The sequence below is a fragment of the Cyanistes caeruleus genome, chromosome 7, assembly GCF_971803275.1.
Source record: "Cyanistes caeruleus chromosome 7, bCyaCae1.hap1.1, whole genome shotgun sequence".
Taxonomy (NCBI): Eukaryota; Metazoa; Chordata; class Aves; order Passeriformes; family Paridae; genus Cyanistes; species Cyanistes caeruleus.
The window spans coordinates 21,404,914-21,423,743 of NC_141707.1; the positions used below are offsets into that span (position 1 = coordinate 21,404,914).

Here is an 18,830-nt window from a genome sequence, read left to right on the forward strand (position 1 = left end):
TTTAAGTATCTGAGAATCTACATTGTTTATTTCACCAAGAAGTGCCCCCAAAACCTAAGTACATTTTAAAATCTACAACACAAAAATAGAAAATATTCAAATGCACAGAAACACAAGTCACCTTTAATGTGATTAAAACGTCACATGGGATTTTTTGCAGTTAAGTGGCAATTGAGGATGTGCTTTACAACACTGTATAGATATCTGCAAGTTTCCTGTACAGGTAGGATCCTCATGCTTGTGCAAGTCGTTCTAGGACTCTTCGGTAATCTGAAACAAGCTGTTGGAAGCTCTCTTCTAACTGTTCACGTTGCAAGTTTAGGTCTATTTGGTTCAATTGATTAGTCATCTCCTCTGGTCTTAGACACCTTCTCATCTTGGCAAGTTCCCTCTGTTTTTTCTAAGCAATCAAACAAACAGTAGTTTGAACACAGCCAGTAATTATCAAGAATATGGTATTTCATTATGGTGTTTCATTAAAATTTATTGAATTTCAGTATCTAATTCTTTAGGATGTCCCTAATCCCAAGAGAAGCAGAAAGCATGTTGGATTAGTACATTTGTGCTGTTAAAGGCTCATAGTTTCTCTACTGCCAAAAAGCTAATGAAGGGAGGAATGGTTTCAAATTTTGTTCCTTAACCAAACAGATTATGTCTAACAGTATCACCTACTACTGAAGATGTATGGCATGAAGAACCTGATTGTAGAAATCTGACCAGGATATTTAGTCCTACATTAATGCTACACTGCTGTCCCATTACGTCACTCTTCAGGCAACTAATTTCCCCATAACTGACTATCAAAAATTAATTTTAAGCCTCCAGTACACAGAAAAAAGTCTCACAAACTCTTACAAATTATTCAAATTACCAGGGACTAGCAGTAACAGCACTGAAAAGAGGTAAGATCACTCATAAACATAAACATATTTGTACAGGAAAATGAGTTGTCCTTGCTCTGTCACATGGGATTTTTACCTGTTTCTTAAAAACACCTCAAAATACTTTTGTATTTTCTTTACCCAGATATACTTTAATATAGCTGATACCTATTTCTGAGCTACTCAGTTCTTCAGGTACTTTCCATTCTTCAGTCTTCTCTAGCTTTGTAAAAGCAGCTTATCATTCAACACTTCATTTAAAAAAAAAGTATTATGTACACCTGGTATCTTACCAATAAATCTTTGAACTACCTATGGAATCAATGTATTAAAACAACAAAATATCACCAAATTATTCTATTTCTAACAGTCTCAAAAATCAAAGCCCTTTTGTGCTCTAATTTTATGCTTATCTCTCAAAGGAATATTTTTCTTTCTGTGATTGATGCTGAGAGACAGGAGGGAAGAGTGGAGACTACAGTAAACTGTAAATAAGACCAGAAAAACTTTTATAATCTCCCAAAGAGTCCACAGATAGGCAAAGTTCAGTTCAGAAATGGAGTTTCTGTACTTAAGTCCTAATGAGGAATTTAGGCACATTTTTTGGCCAATAATCAAAAAACCTTTCCTTGTTGAAAGGATGTGAAAAGCAGCATAGATGTCTGAATTTTAGATTCACATTAGCTCTATGTAGTTAAAATGAGAAGCATACTTAAAACATATGATGAGCTGCCCAAACGAAAAAAGAGATGAGTACCTTCTGGCCAAGCTTCTGTCCGTAGAACAACTAAAACCTTATTCTAGAATTAATTCAAATTCTGCCAAATTAACAGGAGTGTCTGTTTAGTTTATAAACGTTAGCTCTGAAAAAAGGGTGCCAGTGTTTAAATGCTCACTACATCTGATACACTACCATTAGGCCTTCTTTAAGTTCCAGATTCCTGCTAAAAAGCAAACTCTCTTTGCATGTTTCAGATTACCAGTTGTTTTAGTACCCATTTCCCCCCCCAAATATACTACAAGCATATTGAGGTACACAAGATTTTGAAAACTGCCATCAATAACATTTTACCTGGGCAGCTTCAAGAGGGAACAAGTTGTTGGGCTGGGCAGAAAAGCAAATTCAAGTAGCAAACAAAGTATTACAATTATGAAAAGCAGTGCAGCAGTGGTATTTACTTCCAAGAGGGATGACATGAACAGAGACATGATCAAGGAGATATATCTACCAGCACAATCCACTAATAAAAAGCAGAGTTAGTCAGAAATGGAGAAGCCACAGTGAAACTGCACCAGCTGCTCACCCTTTAAACTACCTTGGAGTGATGCCCTGACAATTAATATACCAAATTTTTATTTCCTGTATTAGTACTACCTATACAGAGAGCAACACATCCTGCTGCATCAGTCATCCCAATCTAGTGATGCCACATGCATAAAGGTATTTCCATGATAATGTAATGACTTCAGGGGGAATAGATTATTACATGTTTTTTCCTTGAGGTTTCTGCATATAGTTTTTTTCACTGCTACTGTTAGCCAGGAAATAATTCTAAGATGGAACACCATTTTTATTAAACTAAGGTAGAGTCAATTTAGAATTATTCAACATCTGTAAAGCACTGTTCAAATGAAGATCTCAAACAGCTTATGGAATAAAATGACACCGGTATTAAGTATGCAGTAATATTCCTGATTATATGTTAATAAAGTTTGGTTCCTTCCTCAAAACTACCCTCTCTGTTAAAAGTTAGTTTCATTACATTTCTGAAAACTTTTTGAAAAGGTCACTGTGAATAAAATTTATTGGAAGTTGCTTAAAATAAGTGTATGAGTAAGCTATTTACTAGGTAGGATTACCACAAACAAGATGACTATTTCAGAACATAAATTTTCAAATTAGAGAAAAAAAGTGTTGGCTGCTTTAAGGATTCTTTTGAATCCACACTGAAATAACAAAAACCTAAAAATGCAATGTTGTAAAATAGCAATATTTCATATTTAGCAATACAAAATCCATTCACTATCCATGCATTTATTGTGTGCAAGGACTGAAGTGGAAACACCTGCAAGAAGCACTACAATTTAAGCTGCTTATGAAATTTTGGATTTCGCCTACAGGACCTCAGCAATGAGCAAGAGAATTGAAACCATGTAATAGTCATGAGATACAGTTGAAGAATCACCTTATTTGTAGTGGTAACTGAGTGAAATTTAGCAAATGAGATAAGACACTCGTGAAAGAGAGGGTTTTGATTAAGTTATGACCAGATCAGATAGGTATTTAATACAATAACTGTATAGGCCTCTCATTTCTACTAACAGCCCCTGTAAGCCCAACCTGACAACAAACGAAGTTTTGCTATTTTGGTGTAACAGGGTAAATGCTGCTTTAGGAAGGTTTTCAAGTTAATCAAGGTACTCCTCATGCTCTTGTGTACCTTTATATGCAAGATTTTGGTTTGCTTGGCAAGGACTTAATTGACAACAGTAGCTAATATGCTAGTTACAGCAATAGACCACAATTTATTTGTGGCCTTTTTGACTCTTGATATAGAAACTGATGCCATTTGCAACTAAGATATTTTTTAAATCTGTATCTCAAAGGGTCAGTTTATGCAACACAGACCAACCACACTGAAAATCCAGGATGCATAAATAATAGGAACTAAGAAAATTACATGGTATTATGTTTAATACTTGCTTGAATTTTACTGCTGGTATTATTCTATATTCTATCCACATGGAGTTAGTCCTACATTGATGTGACCTGATTACTTCCAGCAAGCTGTTTTCTTAAGACCTAGCAAACAATTAGAACAGGAATCTAAACTATACCTAGTCTGCAGTGTAACCTTTCCTTCCCTTCAAATTTCTGGCTTGTCTATTTAAGGTATGTTTTTAACCTCTTCAAGAAATTGACCATTTTCCCCACCTTAAACCTACCTGGGCATAATGCATAATGTAGCTAGTTAGCTTAATAGTAAGCTCCTGTTGAAACTGGGCAGGAAACAGCCAGGAGCCAAACACAGGATCTTCAGTGCTTCTGTGTATGAATGTCCTCTGTATCTGTATATATTTCAGCTGAACACTGCATAACTAATAGTAGTTGATTGGCAACATAATTGGCATCAACTACGTTTATGGAAATTAAAGTAAAATCAAGTGTAATTAGCCTTGAAATAAATATTAAATGATACTTAAGTCATATACACCTTATAGGGCCCAATCAGTCTTCTTTTAACATCCAACCGATAGCTTCTGGACTGTTCTGCATCACCCATGTTTGTTGCACGCAATCGCAGAATTTCATAAACTCGTCTTGTGTGTTGCTAATGAACAGAAAGGAGAATAAAAACCACATGTGAATAAAGAGGTCACTCAACAGAACTCCAAATGAAGAAATACTTAAATATTAGAGTAATTCTTCATCCTATCAGAAAACAGGGGCATGGATAAATCTGTCCTATTTGGCAAGTTCAATGAATAAGGATTTTTTCTTTTTACTTGAAAACCATCGTCTTCCACGCACCCAGTGTCGGATCTCTCAAGTGTTGCACCAGCCACAGAGGCGCTTCAAGGACTTGCTGTAAGTGGACAGCAGAAAGTCTAGAAGCCACAGTCTAAAAACACTTCTAAGAACAAGGACTGGAACTAAGGTGACATCAAGCAATACCAAGCAGTATCAACTTTATGAATTTTAACAATCCACATACACTTACTGCCCTTCACAAGGCCCCCTGAAAGTTCTAAATATGAAAATGAAACAATATTTAAAGTTTCATGGTTTTCATTATTAGTAAATGGAAAATCTGAAGTGCTTTTGGTATCAGGATCAGAAAGCATGACATACGGGGAGAAAATTATGTTGCTACTATATTAGTATTAACTTGCATATGTATGAAAACAGAATTTAAGACCAATTTTTTTTTCCCCTGAACAACAGAACAAAAATAAAATTGTTTGTTTGCTACACTACCACATGTTTATATACTGTTAAAAAACCAAAGGAAACTTATTTATCCCTTCAGATTTAAAATATAGAAGGCTGCAGATGTAGTTTACTTATATAAGTTATGCCATTTTCATGAACACATCTGAATATGGCTTCACACTGCCCATCCCTCAAGTTTTAAAGTCTTCAGTAAACCACATTCAAATGCATTTTAAACTAAGCAACTCTGCTATTTCACTACTGTACTCAAAAATTAGTTTAATATCTTAAGATTACCAGCAAATTTAATTGTTCAATTTAACTCTTTAGTTCTCAAAGTATTTAGAGTTGCATTAGTAAGTTGTTTGCCACTTGAGCATTCTGCATTCCTGAAGCAACATATAATAGTACAAATACTCTTGAAAGAAATCAAAACCATGTCAAATTCTATTACAATAGAATTTGTAGGTAAAAAAGGCATTTATCTAAAACCATAAGCCATGTATCTCCTGATACACCCTTAACAACTGTCAAAATAAACCAGTGTGTAAATTCCATGTCTCTTTCTAAGTTAAATTATATTGTACTAGTTTGGTAAGAATATGTCCAATTACAACTGTACTAATTGAATACCTTATTTATTTTCAATTTTTGCTGAGCTTCTGTCACCATTTCTTGACTGAAACCTTGCATTAGTTTTACTGGGGAAAAGCAAAGCAAATCTTGACAAAGCTTTACAAGAACAAAGTCTCTGAGCTTCACATAGTTCTCAGATGGATCTTCAGCTAGAAAGAATAAAAAAAAATCTTATCAGCATTATTTGTTTTCTCATCTCTGGTATGTAATTACAAAGAACTATGAAAAACAAAAGCAGATGCAGCATTAATCAGTATACAAACAACTGTGCTTAATTGTAAGCACTATTATCAAAGGTTTCGATGCTTGACAATAGACATCAAACAGGTCACAAAAAGAGAAACTTCTAATATTTTGTGTATGCAGTGCTGTACAGATTTTACATATGTATTATTAAACTGACTTGTTTAAACCCATTTAATTTCTTGGGAAAAGAAGACTAACCTAAAAACCTTCTTCTTGTATCTTTCATCTATTCTAAATTTGACAGTGGTAGAACTACTAAAACACAAACAAAAGGGAAAATGTGGAAAAAGATTGGTGAATATCCTACTGTATACAAACAAACTAGTTGAAGACATGCATTGAGCAGGCGTTAGTCTTTGTTAGCAGGGAAGGCAGGAAAAGGCACAAGAACCCAAAGAACAAGATTATCCAAAATTAAAAGGCAGAAAGGACCTAAACAAAAGTTGATCATGATTTCAAGTTACTTCCATTTTATTTAAAAAGACATAGCTATCAAAACTGTTGCTTTAGAAAAAAAACATTGAAATTGAGAACAAGCCTCAGTTAAGATCAACACGAGCCCTTATGCAACTATTTCATGCAGAAGGGAAATATGTAGAATATTGTGAATGTATTTCTTCCTTGCTTTACACAAGCTCGCTACAATTAGCGGGGCCATACTTCCCCTTCAACACTCATTTTTCTAGCACTGTAGAGTTTACTGCTAACCAGCTTACATCCCAGCTGTGTTTTCCTGTAGTTTTGAGGTACACTGTTTACAGTTAAAATTTGCAGTTTTAGGATGATCAGAAGCAAAACAAAGCTACCAAGAAGGACTGTAACAGAAGCTTTTGCCATGCAGTGCACAACTAATGATTTATTTTTCTGGGTTGGGTTAAAATGCATTGTTCATGAATGGCCTAATCTTGTATGGCAAGCCTTATAGAACTTATTCTGCAAAAGAGATTGGAGAAGTGCACTAAAGTAACTTGATTCATTCTTTTGCACTCAGATTAGTTACAAGAAGAATGAGGCAGCTTCTGTTCCGTAAGCACTATCAGCATACATTTTGCTCATGTCAGGATGACAAGGTATAAGCAGAACAAAATATTTGCTGCAAATATGAAACACAAGTAATTTTAATTAGTAAACCATTAGCTTTTTTCAAAGAAATTAATTAGATCTTCATTTCCTTTTTACAGAAAGGTTAAAGGCATTATTTCACAATTTTAGATGATATGAGCTAAATATCCTGGCCATATTAAGATTGTCCAAGCTCAATGTCCCACTCAAAAAGGACAATAAATACTTCTCTAAGAATCTTAACTTTGAGAACTTGGGTGCCATGTAGAATATTGCAAGCTTTCTCCTGCTTCATTCCACAAAAAAAATGAGCCCTGTTTTAGTACACATTTACTGTTTGCTACAGCCCTGCACTTAAGGCACAGAGCCATGAACATGGCATAGGATTTATGCAGCGGCATGTTAAGACTCTGCTCATTCTCAATTATAAAAGCTTCGTAAAGATTTGTACTATTAAAAGGAAAAAGTAAATGCACGATGCACATGAATTCCTGTTGCAGAAACTAAGTTATACTTTCTTTGGTCTCCACAAACTGGACTGAAATTATGAGGTGGATTATTTTGTTGGGATGATCTGGCAACAACAAATTGTGAAAGCAAGTGTTCTATTGGGTTTTAATTAGAATGTAGAGTTATTAGTGACCAAGATAAGACTACACATAGAATCGAATGATCAACATGTGTCTGAACTGCATTTCTTCCTATACTAGACTTGAAACCACAGGACTAATGTCATACCTGTAGCAATTTTTTCATGTTAGCTTTGTTATGCACATGGACCCTTTATCTGCCATTTCCACAATCTTTTGGTTTTAGGTATTTGTGCACACACATCTAATATCATAGATACCTTCAGGCAGCAATATGTGCTCCCAGAGCACAGGTTCTCTACAAACTCTTACTGTCCGTAAAATTTCAGCTTGCACGCTAATATTAATACGCTATTTTAGTTAGGTGTGCTGTGTCCCCCCATAAGTTTGAATTTTGGCTAATAGGGGTAAGCTGAACAAGGATTTGACAAAGCTTGATCTCTTGGCAAACTCAGTTGTGTATCTCACAATAAAATAGTTAATTAGCTGGTAATCTGTTCATGCTAGGGATTGAATTTTCCTGGTGTGCTGTTCTCTGAGTAAAGTACTTAAGATGCTACACTACATACACTTCTGTAAACCAGGGTACTATTAATCCTGAACTCAGCAGAAGCGAAATCTTCAAAAGGCTTTAAATTCAGACAAATTGACATAAAAGTTAGCATGTGGGCTAACGACCTGTAAAAGTTCCTTATTAAAAATTTAACACAAACCTGTTATATCAAGTACAGTAGGAGAAGACATATAGTATCTATGAACTGTTTCAAGCAGCTGAGCACCATGGCCTTCTCCTTGGAATGGTGGCAAGATCAGCATCTGGCTACAGACAAAGGAATGTATTTTCACTTCAAATACAAGCATTTGGAAACATAACGTGAAGTCTTAAAAACAAAATGGTATTTCATTTTGGATTAAGTTATGTTCAATCTTCACGTTAAAGTGTAATTTTTAACAGAATCTTAAAATTGTTAAATATTCAAAACTTGTCTGAGATTCCCTCCGCTTCAAGAAGGGAACAATGAAATAAATCAGTGCACAGACAGCTAATAATGGGGATTTTTTTAAACAAATCAACACTATTATAAACAAGTATTGGGAACTTCAGCAGTTCCCTCTTCTGAAATAAAAGGCAAGGCACGAGTTACACCGCCAATTACCTTACACGTGGCCGGGTTTTGTCTGGGTACACATAGTAATTATAGACTGTCATGTAGCCTACGGTCGCAAAGAGCGTAGCTCCATCCTTATTATACTTCTCAAATCTGCAGATAAAACAGAAAGCCAAGCAGGTCAATTACAGTTGCGCTCCCATGCAGTGTCCATTTTCTTTTCCATTCTCCAACTGAATTTTCAGTGTCAGCAAGCTACTCTGTGAGGGCCCAATGGGTACACCTGCTATGTTCTGAATGTACAATTCACTTAATTGGTGTGCAGCAACTTGGATAAATCAGACCTCTTTACAGCACTTCAGTGCACTTGCCTATTATAAAGATGAATAGGTGGCAAGTAAAAGAAAACACAGGCAAAGCTCATTTTACTGTTTAAGCCTACATTCAGGGCTCTAACGGACAACAGCATTTAATTCAGCTCTATTCTCAAGCTTTCCCAAAGCATAATGGAGGAAAACTCAAGCCTCATAAACAATGTTTTTTCTTTCCTGGGAAAAATATCATTATACTGCTCCAATAATTGGCCAGCCACAATTAAAATGCAGGCTTTGTGGAGGTAATAAGGTCCACTGTTGCTTTAGAACTGTACTTACACTAGAAAGTAGTTCCATCTTTCATCATCTACATCAATAAAGCTAGCAGTTTCAATAAACCACATCAAGAACGTCTGAAGCCTTTCATGATATTCTCGAAAGCCTGGACATGTCATGTCAGCCTAGGGAAAAAGCCAGGAGAAGTCAGGTGAAACCTATCACAGATGGAGGAGGAAAAACTATGCAAAACCTAATTAAATTCTCTGATATAAAAAAGCATGCTAATGGATAAAAAATGGATAAAATTATAGTATTTATACACTACAGCTGAATCACTACAGAAGATGCATCTCTGCAAAATAAAATTGAATTTGGTTGCTCAAAAGCAGAAGTTTAACTTAATTTTTCTTACCTTGTATATCTGATACGTTATATCTTCACCAGCTTCCTCATGGACAGAATACGTGTGTAACAGCATTCCAAAGGGCTTGAAGTTGACCTCCTTCTCCAGCAGAGACACAAAGTCATCTGTATTTGTGCAAAAACCAGGCGGAATGATTTCTCTAATTTTACTTTCAACATCATCTGCCTGGAGATTACAAAAAGGGGAAGGATCGGTGGAAGATTAGAAAAAGACAGCATTGATGTCACTGTTGCGTTTTGGAAATTAATATATGAGGCACACTATATCTACCAGTAATTAAAAAAACAAAGTAAAGAAAAAGAAAAAAAAAAGCAAGCAATTCTTGTTGTTCATTAGTGATCTTCCAGCACGTAAAGGAGCTGCACTCATGAGATCAGAAATGTCACAGTCCAGCCTTTGTAAGCATCAAAAAGCTCTTGGTTACAGCCTAAGTTCATGAACATTTTTATGTTTAGAGATTGTTATATTTGTTCAAGCTTGACTAAGAGCATTGATAGCTATTCTGTAAGCACAGCATGTTCAGAAGCCAAGACTTTCCAGACAGCAATTCAGAAAGACTAAGCTATGCTACGCAGCCTTGTAGAACTCAGGTTCCCAAACAAGCAGCTTACAAGAGGTATTAGGTGATGCAGAACTAAGTGGAGAAAAAGGGACAAAGATCAAAAACAGTAGCTCCCAAATAGGAAAGTGACAGCTAGCACACTCTGGCATTCTTATGGCCCCCTGCTTGAAATGCCTGTCTATAGAATCAGCTGCAAAACACAGTACAAACTCAGACAACCACATCCCGCATTCTAATAAAAGAAAGTTTTGAAAACAAAGTTTGACATAAAATAGTACAACTTATGAATACTGTCAGCAAATCTGACCTCTAGTCTAACATACTGTGGAAGACAAAATATTCTGACACTAAAATTTAATTCAGAGATTACTCTTTTCAGATAGCCAAAGTTAGAGACTATCAGCTGAGCAGACTTCATAATCCCTTTCAGACCCCCAAAAGACCACTTGATTGAATACATTTACTACTTCTTTTTAACCATGAATATTTGATGAAGCTTCACAATAACGTATTACTGCTTCTCACCAGGCAATAAAACTTAATGAATTGGTCTCAACTTAACAAAACCATACTCCTCAATACAACCCCTAAAAGCCTGACATTACATTCAACAAAATGAGCTTACATTCAATTCAAACTTTCCTCTGGACAATGAATCCAGGTTTTTACTTAATGGAGTTTGCCGTGAGTTCAGCTGTAATGTTTGTATTGTATCTATTTCCACAAGGGCGGACACAAGAACACTTTGTGTTAACTTACTAAGCAGCTCTTTCACACCGTTTACATGCATGATGGGTATTAGTTCAAAACCAAGACCCTTGCTACTTAGCATTCAAAACAGGGAAATTAAGATGCTTAGAACAAAATACACTACAAAAGGCTAATACAACATGCTACTAATTCCTGTCCTTTCAACCATGGGCCCTTAAGCAGAAGCAATGCACCTGCAAATGAATAGCACTTTATCATTCAGTTACATTTTTAGTGTAGAGAAAGATAGACTTAGTTCAGCATAAACAAGTTTTATTCTTAATGGTTTGGTACTACCAACATTTATATTTATATTTGGAGAGAGAGCTATTAAGCAGTTAAAATACAGCTCTACAATACCTGGTGTAAGAACTCAGTCTTTACACTCATTTCATTCTCAAAACAAAGATAATTTGTTGGTGCCTTTACTGTTCTCCATAAACCAGTATTAGCTAAAATACATTTTCTTTACACTTACTGATTTCAGGGCATTACACAAAACCAGTCACTTCTTCAGAATCAATGAATTACATAAAAACCCCACATATTTACATGGAACTTAATTTAGAGATGCCTTTTTTTAAAAACTGTGCAAATGTGTTGTTTACACAGATCTTGTATCTGCACTACTGGCAGGGCTGTAAGAAACCACAACTAAGAATCTGTAGCAACTTGCATTTGATATAGCTGAATAAGCATGCAAAAATAATCAAGAATTAAAACTATTTCCAAGCAACAGTACAGTAACTAAGACTACATGGGCAACATCTAAGAAGTGTGAATATACAGTAGGGAGTACTATATACATGATATTTAAGTAATTTTGCTTCCCCTTACTTCTGAGTTTCTTCATTAGTGGTGAGAAGGAAGCCAAACTGTGACCTGCTCAAAGCCTTTAAGGTGGCACATCTATCACTGGCTGCCACCAGAGAAAAGTCTTGTTTTCAATAGAGCAGAAAGAATTAAAATACAACAGAAGCTTAGCAAATAAAGCACTAGATTTTCGATTCTATATGACTGCAACATATTTTCACCTATTGCCTCCTAAAAATTCTCTCCCCTCAGAATGGGGTCTGACACAAGAAAATACTGTCTTCAATTACTTTAAGGGTTAACAGGATCTCTCCTTCTTACAGAGCAAATCCCAGAATCCTCAGTTTAAGCAGTGGCAGAAGTTTAAGACATGATTTGCAGTTAATAGGATCTGAAATACTGGAATCTCAATATATCAACCACATAAAAAAATTTGTTTCATTAAAACCTGTACTTTTTAAAGGTAACATTCATTACTTAGTAGGTCCTTTTCAAACACTTCTCTTTGAGGTGCCTATAATCCAAGGAGTTACCAAAATGTGTTTACTGCCTTCCCTTGTGCATTTCTTTGATATTGGTGAAAGGCTAATTCTTTTCATCAGAACAAGACACTCATATCTTACTAATTGAAATGGATGCACACAAGTTTCTCTTCAGAAAAACAATCCTGTTGACTACTACAGCAATGTTTAACACAGGCAAAGCCACTTAAAATGAAGCATGCAAAAACCTGAATTAATCCTGCCAAGAGTTGCTAAGCTTATGATTCATGGAGGTGCTGTGTGTAATGAATTATCTTCACAATCAGAATTGTGTGAGGTGATGACAGGGAATCTGGTATAGGCTTGAAACTATACCTGATTTGTAGTAGGACTGCTTCAGTGGGTAATAATGTCTCTTTGTACATCATATTTGAGTCTGGGTAATTTTAATTTAGAAATCATTATTGTACTAATAGACAGCTATGACATTTGCATACCATGTAGATGCTGTTTCCAAGTGACTTAATTTAAAACAGCTATAGAAGCATATGAGAGTTGAATTTCTCTGAAAATTGTATGCATGTATTTCAGAGGGGAGCAATGGAGTGATCAGCAGTATTACATTACAAAAGTGCCAAATATTGAAACAATACTTTTTAATTCACTTTTGTATAAAGCAAATGCATACACTAGATGCAAAGCAAGATAAAGAGTTTAGTGAAATACTTTACCCCTATCCCATCATAAAATGTAGATGAAAAGGAAGATACTGCAACAGCTGCAAATCTCAAAGCCGCAAGCAATTCAGAGGTCATTGCTATTAATATTTACACTAAAGAAAGCAGTTTCTCTTCAGTTATTTGAAAGAATTAACTCCATTCAAGGGACAAATTCTGTCTACTTTCACTAAATGAAGTGCCAGTTCCTATTCAAAATATGATCATATTTTGCTAAGGCTCCCCCAATAATATTATCTCCCTAAGATGGACCTAAACCATGTAAAGATGCATAAATATAATTGGAGTTCAACCTTTTGACATTTCAGGATTGTATCTCTTCCTCATGTTCAAAAAGATCTTGCAGAAAAAAAAATAGTGATATTGGGATGAATATTTCTGTCAGTCCCTAGCAAGGATAGAAGCAGCTGCTTTAGCAATAATGAAACCAAACTTAATATTACAGAGTAAAAACACCTGCTGTTGAATGAGCTTGTATGGGTATTTGGATACAAAATCCTCAGCTGTGAATAACTTTGTGGAGAATTAATACCAACTTGCTCGTAACCAGTTATGGTAAGGGCAGAAACTGCAGGCCCTCCTTTCCTAAATGCCATCTATTCACAGCAGATTATCTGTCATGTGTTGCAGATAGTCTGCATCTTAGTATAATTACCATCAAGGAGAAGAGATCAGCAAACAGCCAACTAAGGAAAATAAATGTTAATATGCATTCAAATCAATATCCTGCTGTAATGACAGCTTACGTCTTAACTTCTGCAAAAGTGTCTTAAACTGATGGCAAATACAAATGCAGAAAAAGATTGACTACAGCCCTATCTTTTTTTCTACACATGTTTAGATATAGCAATATAAGCTGCTTATTTGAATGCACAGTGCTAGTAACACTAAGGGAAACACAGGGTAGGCAACAACATGGCAAGGCATGCTCTGGAAAGCACACAGAAGTGCTCAAAAAGATCTTTTTTGTCTCCATCTCAGTCCCTAAAGGAATTGGAGGAATAATTCAGTATAGGAAACAAGTCTTAAAAAAAAGCAATCGTTTTGAGCAATCAAAAAAGTTGCAGTATGCATGGGGCAAGACAGACACTGTTTAGATCTCCAGAGAAGTAAATTTGGTTTGCCATTTGTACAGAAAATAGATGAAATAAATAGCAGATTCATGTTCTGTTTTGAAATTATAGCAATGAAAGGTTGGACAATTTGATTTTAATATGTTTACTATATGGCCAACAGCCTTTCCTTTTTTCTTCTTATTTCCAAAAAATTCTTCTTAAGATTGAAGAGCATGACCTTACACTCCTAAGACATGCTGCTCTACCCTCCGAAGTATTTCTTACATGTCGAGGAACTTAGCCTGTTGAACTGAGTATATTCTAATACACCTTAAAAAGAAGGAAGGGCAAATCTTTATCATCGTTTTAATGAAGTCATTCCAACGTATTTCTCCTTTTACAATAGGCCTTTCCTTGAAATTATTTAAATAAACTCCAATGAATTTTAAAGTTGTAACTTAAATGCAGTCTGAAATCGCATTTGGAGAACATATAGGCAGTAGGAGAGGGAAAAAATTAAAGCTATTCTACAAATGTTCTGCAAGCCCAGAAAACCTGCAGAAAAAAGAAGAAACAATCAAACAAAACCCCTGCATGGTATTGCATTATCACATTCCTTTAAGAAAATTGTAAAGTATGGATGCTAAATCTGAACCACAGTGCCTGTACAAATTACAGGCCGCATAGCTCCTCAGGCTGCCTGAGAAAGTAGCCTGGGAAAAATATGTGAAGGAATTAAAACAATTCTCAGGGACACTAAACAGCCTTGCAGGTGCTGTTTGTCTGTCCTCTTGTTTTCCCTTGCAGGAGAGAGTCGGGGGGTAGTGTGCCCCTGACCAATGATGGTGATGTAGCACTTTGCTAACCAATAAGAGTTTCCTTTCTGTACCTTCCACGTATCTGTCTATAAGACAGGCCTGAATGAATAAACCAGAGAATTCTTGTGTTGAAACTCCCTTGAGAGTTTGTGTCGTTCTTTATAGCCATTCCCAATCAGAACGACAGTAAAGCATACATGATACCCATACAGAAGTTTATAATCTCTTTTCTGCCTTACTTGCTCCCCATGTTTAGAGAGACACAGTCAAGCACACTAGCACAAAGTTCTCCTTTTCCTTCTCACTGATTCTCTCCATCATAAACCCCACCAATGCTAGTCCTCCTCCTGGTCACAGTAAATACAGAGTTGCCAAGCTGAGGTTTATTTTGTGGAACTGGCTTTGGCATCAGCACCTCACATCTGACTGCTCAGTTTGACACAATTCTGATCATATTGTTGCCAGAGAATGGGAAATCTACAGATGAAGTTCAAAGCTTTTTATTAGCTTAGCGAACAGAGCTTTGTTTATTTCCTTCTTATTTAAACCATGTTTAGGTGGGCAATTACTAAACCTAGAACTCCTGTTCATACTGAAGCAAACTTTCTCAATGCTATGTTAAAGACAGAAGCAGACCTGCACTTACCTCCACACAGTCAAACTTCTCATTTACTTTTGATGTGTATTCAATGCGGAAGAGCGTTGACAGGTTTCCAGCAATGTAATACAGGAGGATCTTGAGTCCCTTGTAGCCAAAAGCAACTTCACTGAGAAAGGAAAAAATAACAACCAGAACTCGATACATAACAAAACATTCACATCACAGTAGCATCATTTCATGTGACATTCACATAATCTTTCCCAGTAAGGTAAAGCAAGCTTCCTAATAGGAAAAGGGAATCAAGCTGAATGTGCACTATCTAGACAGAGATAATGCCTTACACTGCTTGTATTATTTTGCTCCTCTAGCGGAAATATTCTGAACTCAGTAAGGCAGTGCCTGTGTCCTTACTGTGACAGCACAGGAGAGAATACCTGAAACAGCTAATATTGTGTTTATGCTTTTTCAACAGCTTTAACTCATTAACAGTTATTTACATTAATTGATTGCTAACATTTATTAAAAATTACTTTTCAGTGTAGTATAATATTTTGGAATAAACTACTTCAATCTATCCTGTACAAAGCACACATAACCAGGGGTAGTAATTTCTGGAGTTTTTAGTTGATGGTTTCTATTTAGTTATCCAATCTAACCAGAAATTAGTACACACAAAAGAAGTGAAGAATACAAAAGCTTTTTACACTTTGAAAATTACTTGCCTGAACACAAACTCTTATGAAGAATAGAGAATTTCTTTTCTGAAAAATACATCCAGAAAATAGTAATGTTCACAAAGAAACATGTCAAATTTTTTTTTTTGTTAAAGCATAGCTAAAACTTTTTTTTTTAACTGGGATTTTTATTTTATGGTAGTACATTCATAATTTAGAATTTTGAATGTAACTGCCAGAAAAAGAATTTGCTTGATAGCTCAACTAACAGATGGGAGAGATCTCTGATTACTAAGATTATAATTGCTGTCAATGAGAGCTGCAGTAGATGTCTGGCAGTGCAACTAATTTACTACATTTAATATAGGTAGTTCATCCTAATTGAAGTACTAAGAATACTTTAAAAAAAAAATCAAAATTAAGAAACACAACAACTAAAGAAGTCCACCGAAACACGCAGCTGGATTTTCCTTATGGTTTTTTTTTGTGTTGGGTTTTTTTGGGGTGGGAGGTTTTGGTGCTTTTTTTGGTGTTTTGTTTTTTTTTTTAATCTATGGCCAGATTGCTGAATATCACTACAGAAAATACTAAATGACACTTCAGCACTGATTAATTCAGCATACTCAAAATCAAAGAAACAGTACTTTTCTAGCTACACTTTAGAAAAGACTATGATATCAGCATTTTCCTGGAGAAACTGGCTGCTCATGGCCTGAACAGGTGTACTCTTTACTGTCTGGATGGCCATGCCTGAAGACTGGTGGGGAATGGAGTTAAATGCACCAGACAGTTGTTCCCCTGTGGTGTTCCCCAGGGCTCAGTGGTGGGGACTGTCCTATTTAATGTCTTTATCAGTGATCTGAATTCCCCCTAAGTCAAATAGCAGTCAGCACTAGGCTGGACAGGAATGTTGATCTGCTGGATTTGGGTCACAATGAGCGACAGACATGGGGAAGAATGAGTGCAAAAGGAGCCAAAAAACTGGAGCTGGAAAATTGACTGAACATGACTGACTCAGGGTGTGGTCAGATGGCTACGAAGGCCAGTAGCATCCTAGCCTGTATCAGCAAATGCAGCAGTAGCACCAAGGCAGCACTTCTTCCCTTGTGCTCAGTATTAGCAAAATTTCTTGTTTTTTAATGATCTGGAAGCAACTTTGCCCTTTGGGACCTATTAATTTGAATCTGGAAACCTTTAACTTACTCATCTCCAAACACTTGATGGCTGTACTCTGGATTAAATGTTGTGTTATCATCCTCCAAATCCTCAGGAAAACGAACTGAGAAAAAAAAAAAAAAAAAGAATAGAGCATGACCAAGTGACCAAGTCACCACCTTCCATTTGTTTATCCACAGATGCCCTGCTAGCTGTTTATGAATGCTTCCACTAGTGTCAAACAACTTTTGTTAGCAAACTATGTGAGGGTGGCACACAAATGAAATCAAAGCATCCTACACAATTTAGATGCATCTTATTTGATCTGAGACTATCAAATCAGTAATCAGACTACAACTGAGAAATTGACACAGATGTATACAAGCATACATTTCATAGGAAGGTACTAGAATACTTCAGTATCACTTGTACAATATTTAAAAAGTGGTATTACCTAGCTTCAGCTGAATTGCTTCATTTGTATTACACTTGTATTCAGCCAGCTTCTTCTCCATAGCAGTAAGTCCTGAAAAATAAAGGTTTTTTTAAGAGTTAAGAAGTGTCCAATCTCTCTGTCACTGTTATTCAAAAAATATATTAGAAAATGAGTCATAAACAAAGAAAAAACACACAAAACCACCAAACAAGAAGCATTTAAAAAGCTACAATATGCCACAACATGTCAATACACAGTATAAAGAGGTCTATCTCACACACTTTTCTGGAACTAGAAAACATATAAGTATCTCTTTTTAACTTCTGAGAATTAAAGTCATTACTATAAAAATATTAAGTATTCTAAGTTACCAACTAAATATACATTTAACAATGTCAGTAAGAAAATAAGAATTCAGTATAACATGTTATTTAAGTAACATGTGCCAGGACATTTCAAGTGTTTGCATTCAGTCATTTTTATAAACAGCTGTTAAGGGACTACAGTGGTATGTACAGCACTAGCAATTATTTAACCAGCACGCACTACTTTTCCAGAACGGATGTGGAAGAAAAATGTAAATAAACTGTATTTAGTCTGATTTCCAAAGCCTAATCCAGGACAGAAGACATGTTTCACTTCAGGTATATTCCAAAAGCTTTACAAACATAGCTCCCTTTAATTTCAGAAGTACCAGAAAAAACTTATTCTACGTCTTATTTCAGGCAGCAAGCCTTAGGTAAAAGCACTTTCGGATTTTTAATTCCCTGCCCACCGCCAGGAATGGGCATACACTCGTGGCCATACACTCTGGTTTAACACTACCAGACCATGGGGGCCGTAAGCCTGAAGACACGCAGGAGCAGGACGGCGGGAGCGGGGCGGCAGAGAGGCAGCCGCCCTTCCCTCCCTCACACCCCATTCCCCTTCCCCCTTCGCTCCGTCTTCACCCGCATCTTCCAGCCCCGAGCTCACACTGCCCTGCCCGGGGCCCCGGCCACGGCGCTACTCCCGGGCTCCTCCTGCCCCTCCCAGCGAGGCGCCGGCAGCTCCCGCTCCCCGAGCGGCCGGCCGGGGGCTCACCCGCCATGTCCGAGTCCCCGCGCTCAGCGAATCAACCCGCGCGCCCGCCCGGCGGAAATGAGGGCGCGCGCACACGCGCTTCCGCTTCCGCCCGCCGAAACCCGGAGGGGAGCCAATGGCTGCCCCGCGCGGGGCGCGCAGCCCGCGCGCATGCCCAGCACCGCCTCGAGCCTCGCGCTGGCTCGCGCG

The 18,830-nt window shown here is 36.7% G+C and overlaps 1 protein-coding gene across 6 annotated transcripts; it reads right to left on the reverse strand.

Annotated features, from left to right (window-relative positions):
- On the reverse strand, positions 1-18,798 carry HAT1 (histone acetyltransferase 1). 6 transcript variants are annotated; one of them, XM_086896892.1, is made up of 11 exons: positions 18,642-18,798; positions 17,577-17,648; positions 17,171-17,246; positions 15,339-15,459; positions 9,464-9,640; positions 9,112-9,233; positions 8,507-8,611; positions 8,063-8,169; positions 5,449-5,600; positions 4,097-4,213; positions 1-400 (listed from the first exon to the last, which is right to left on the reverse strand). In XM_086896892.1, the coding sequence occupies exons 1-11, from the start codon at positions 18,646-18,648 to the stop codon at positions 233-235; spliced, it is 1,224 nt and encodes a 407-aa protein (XP_086753018.1). In that variant the 5' UTR covers positions 18,649-18,798; the 3' UTR covers positions 1-232. The 6 variants fall into 6 exon arrangements, with proteins under 6 accessions (XP_086753018.1, XP_023786762.1, XP_023786763.1 ...); XM_023930994.2 differs by having other exon boundaries at positions 18,534-18,666; XM_023930995.2 differs by having other exon boundaries at positions 18,509-18,652.
- Positions 18,799-18,830: the final 32 nt, after the last annotated feature.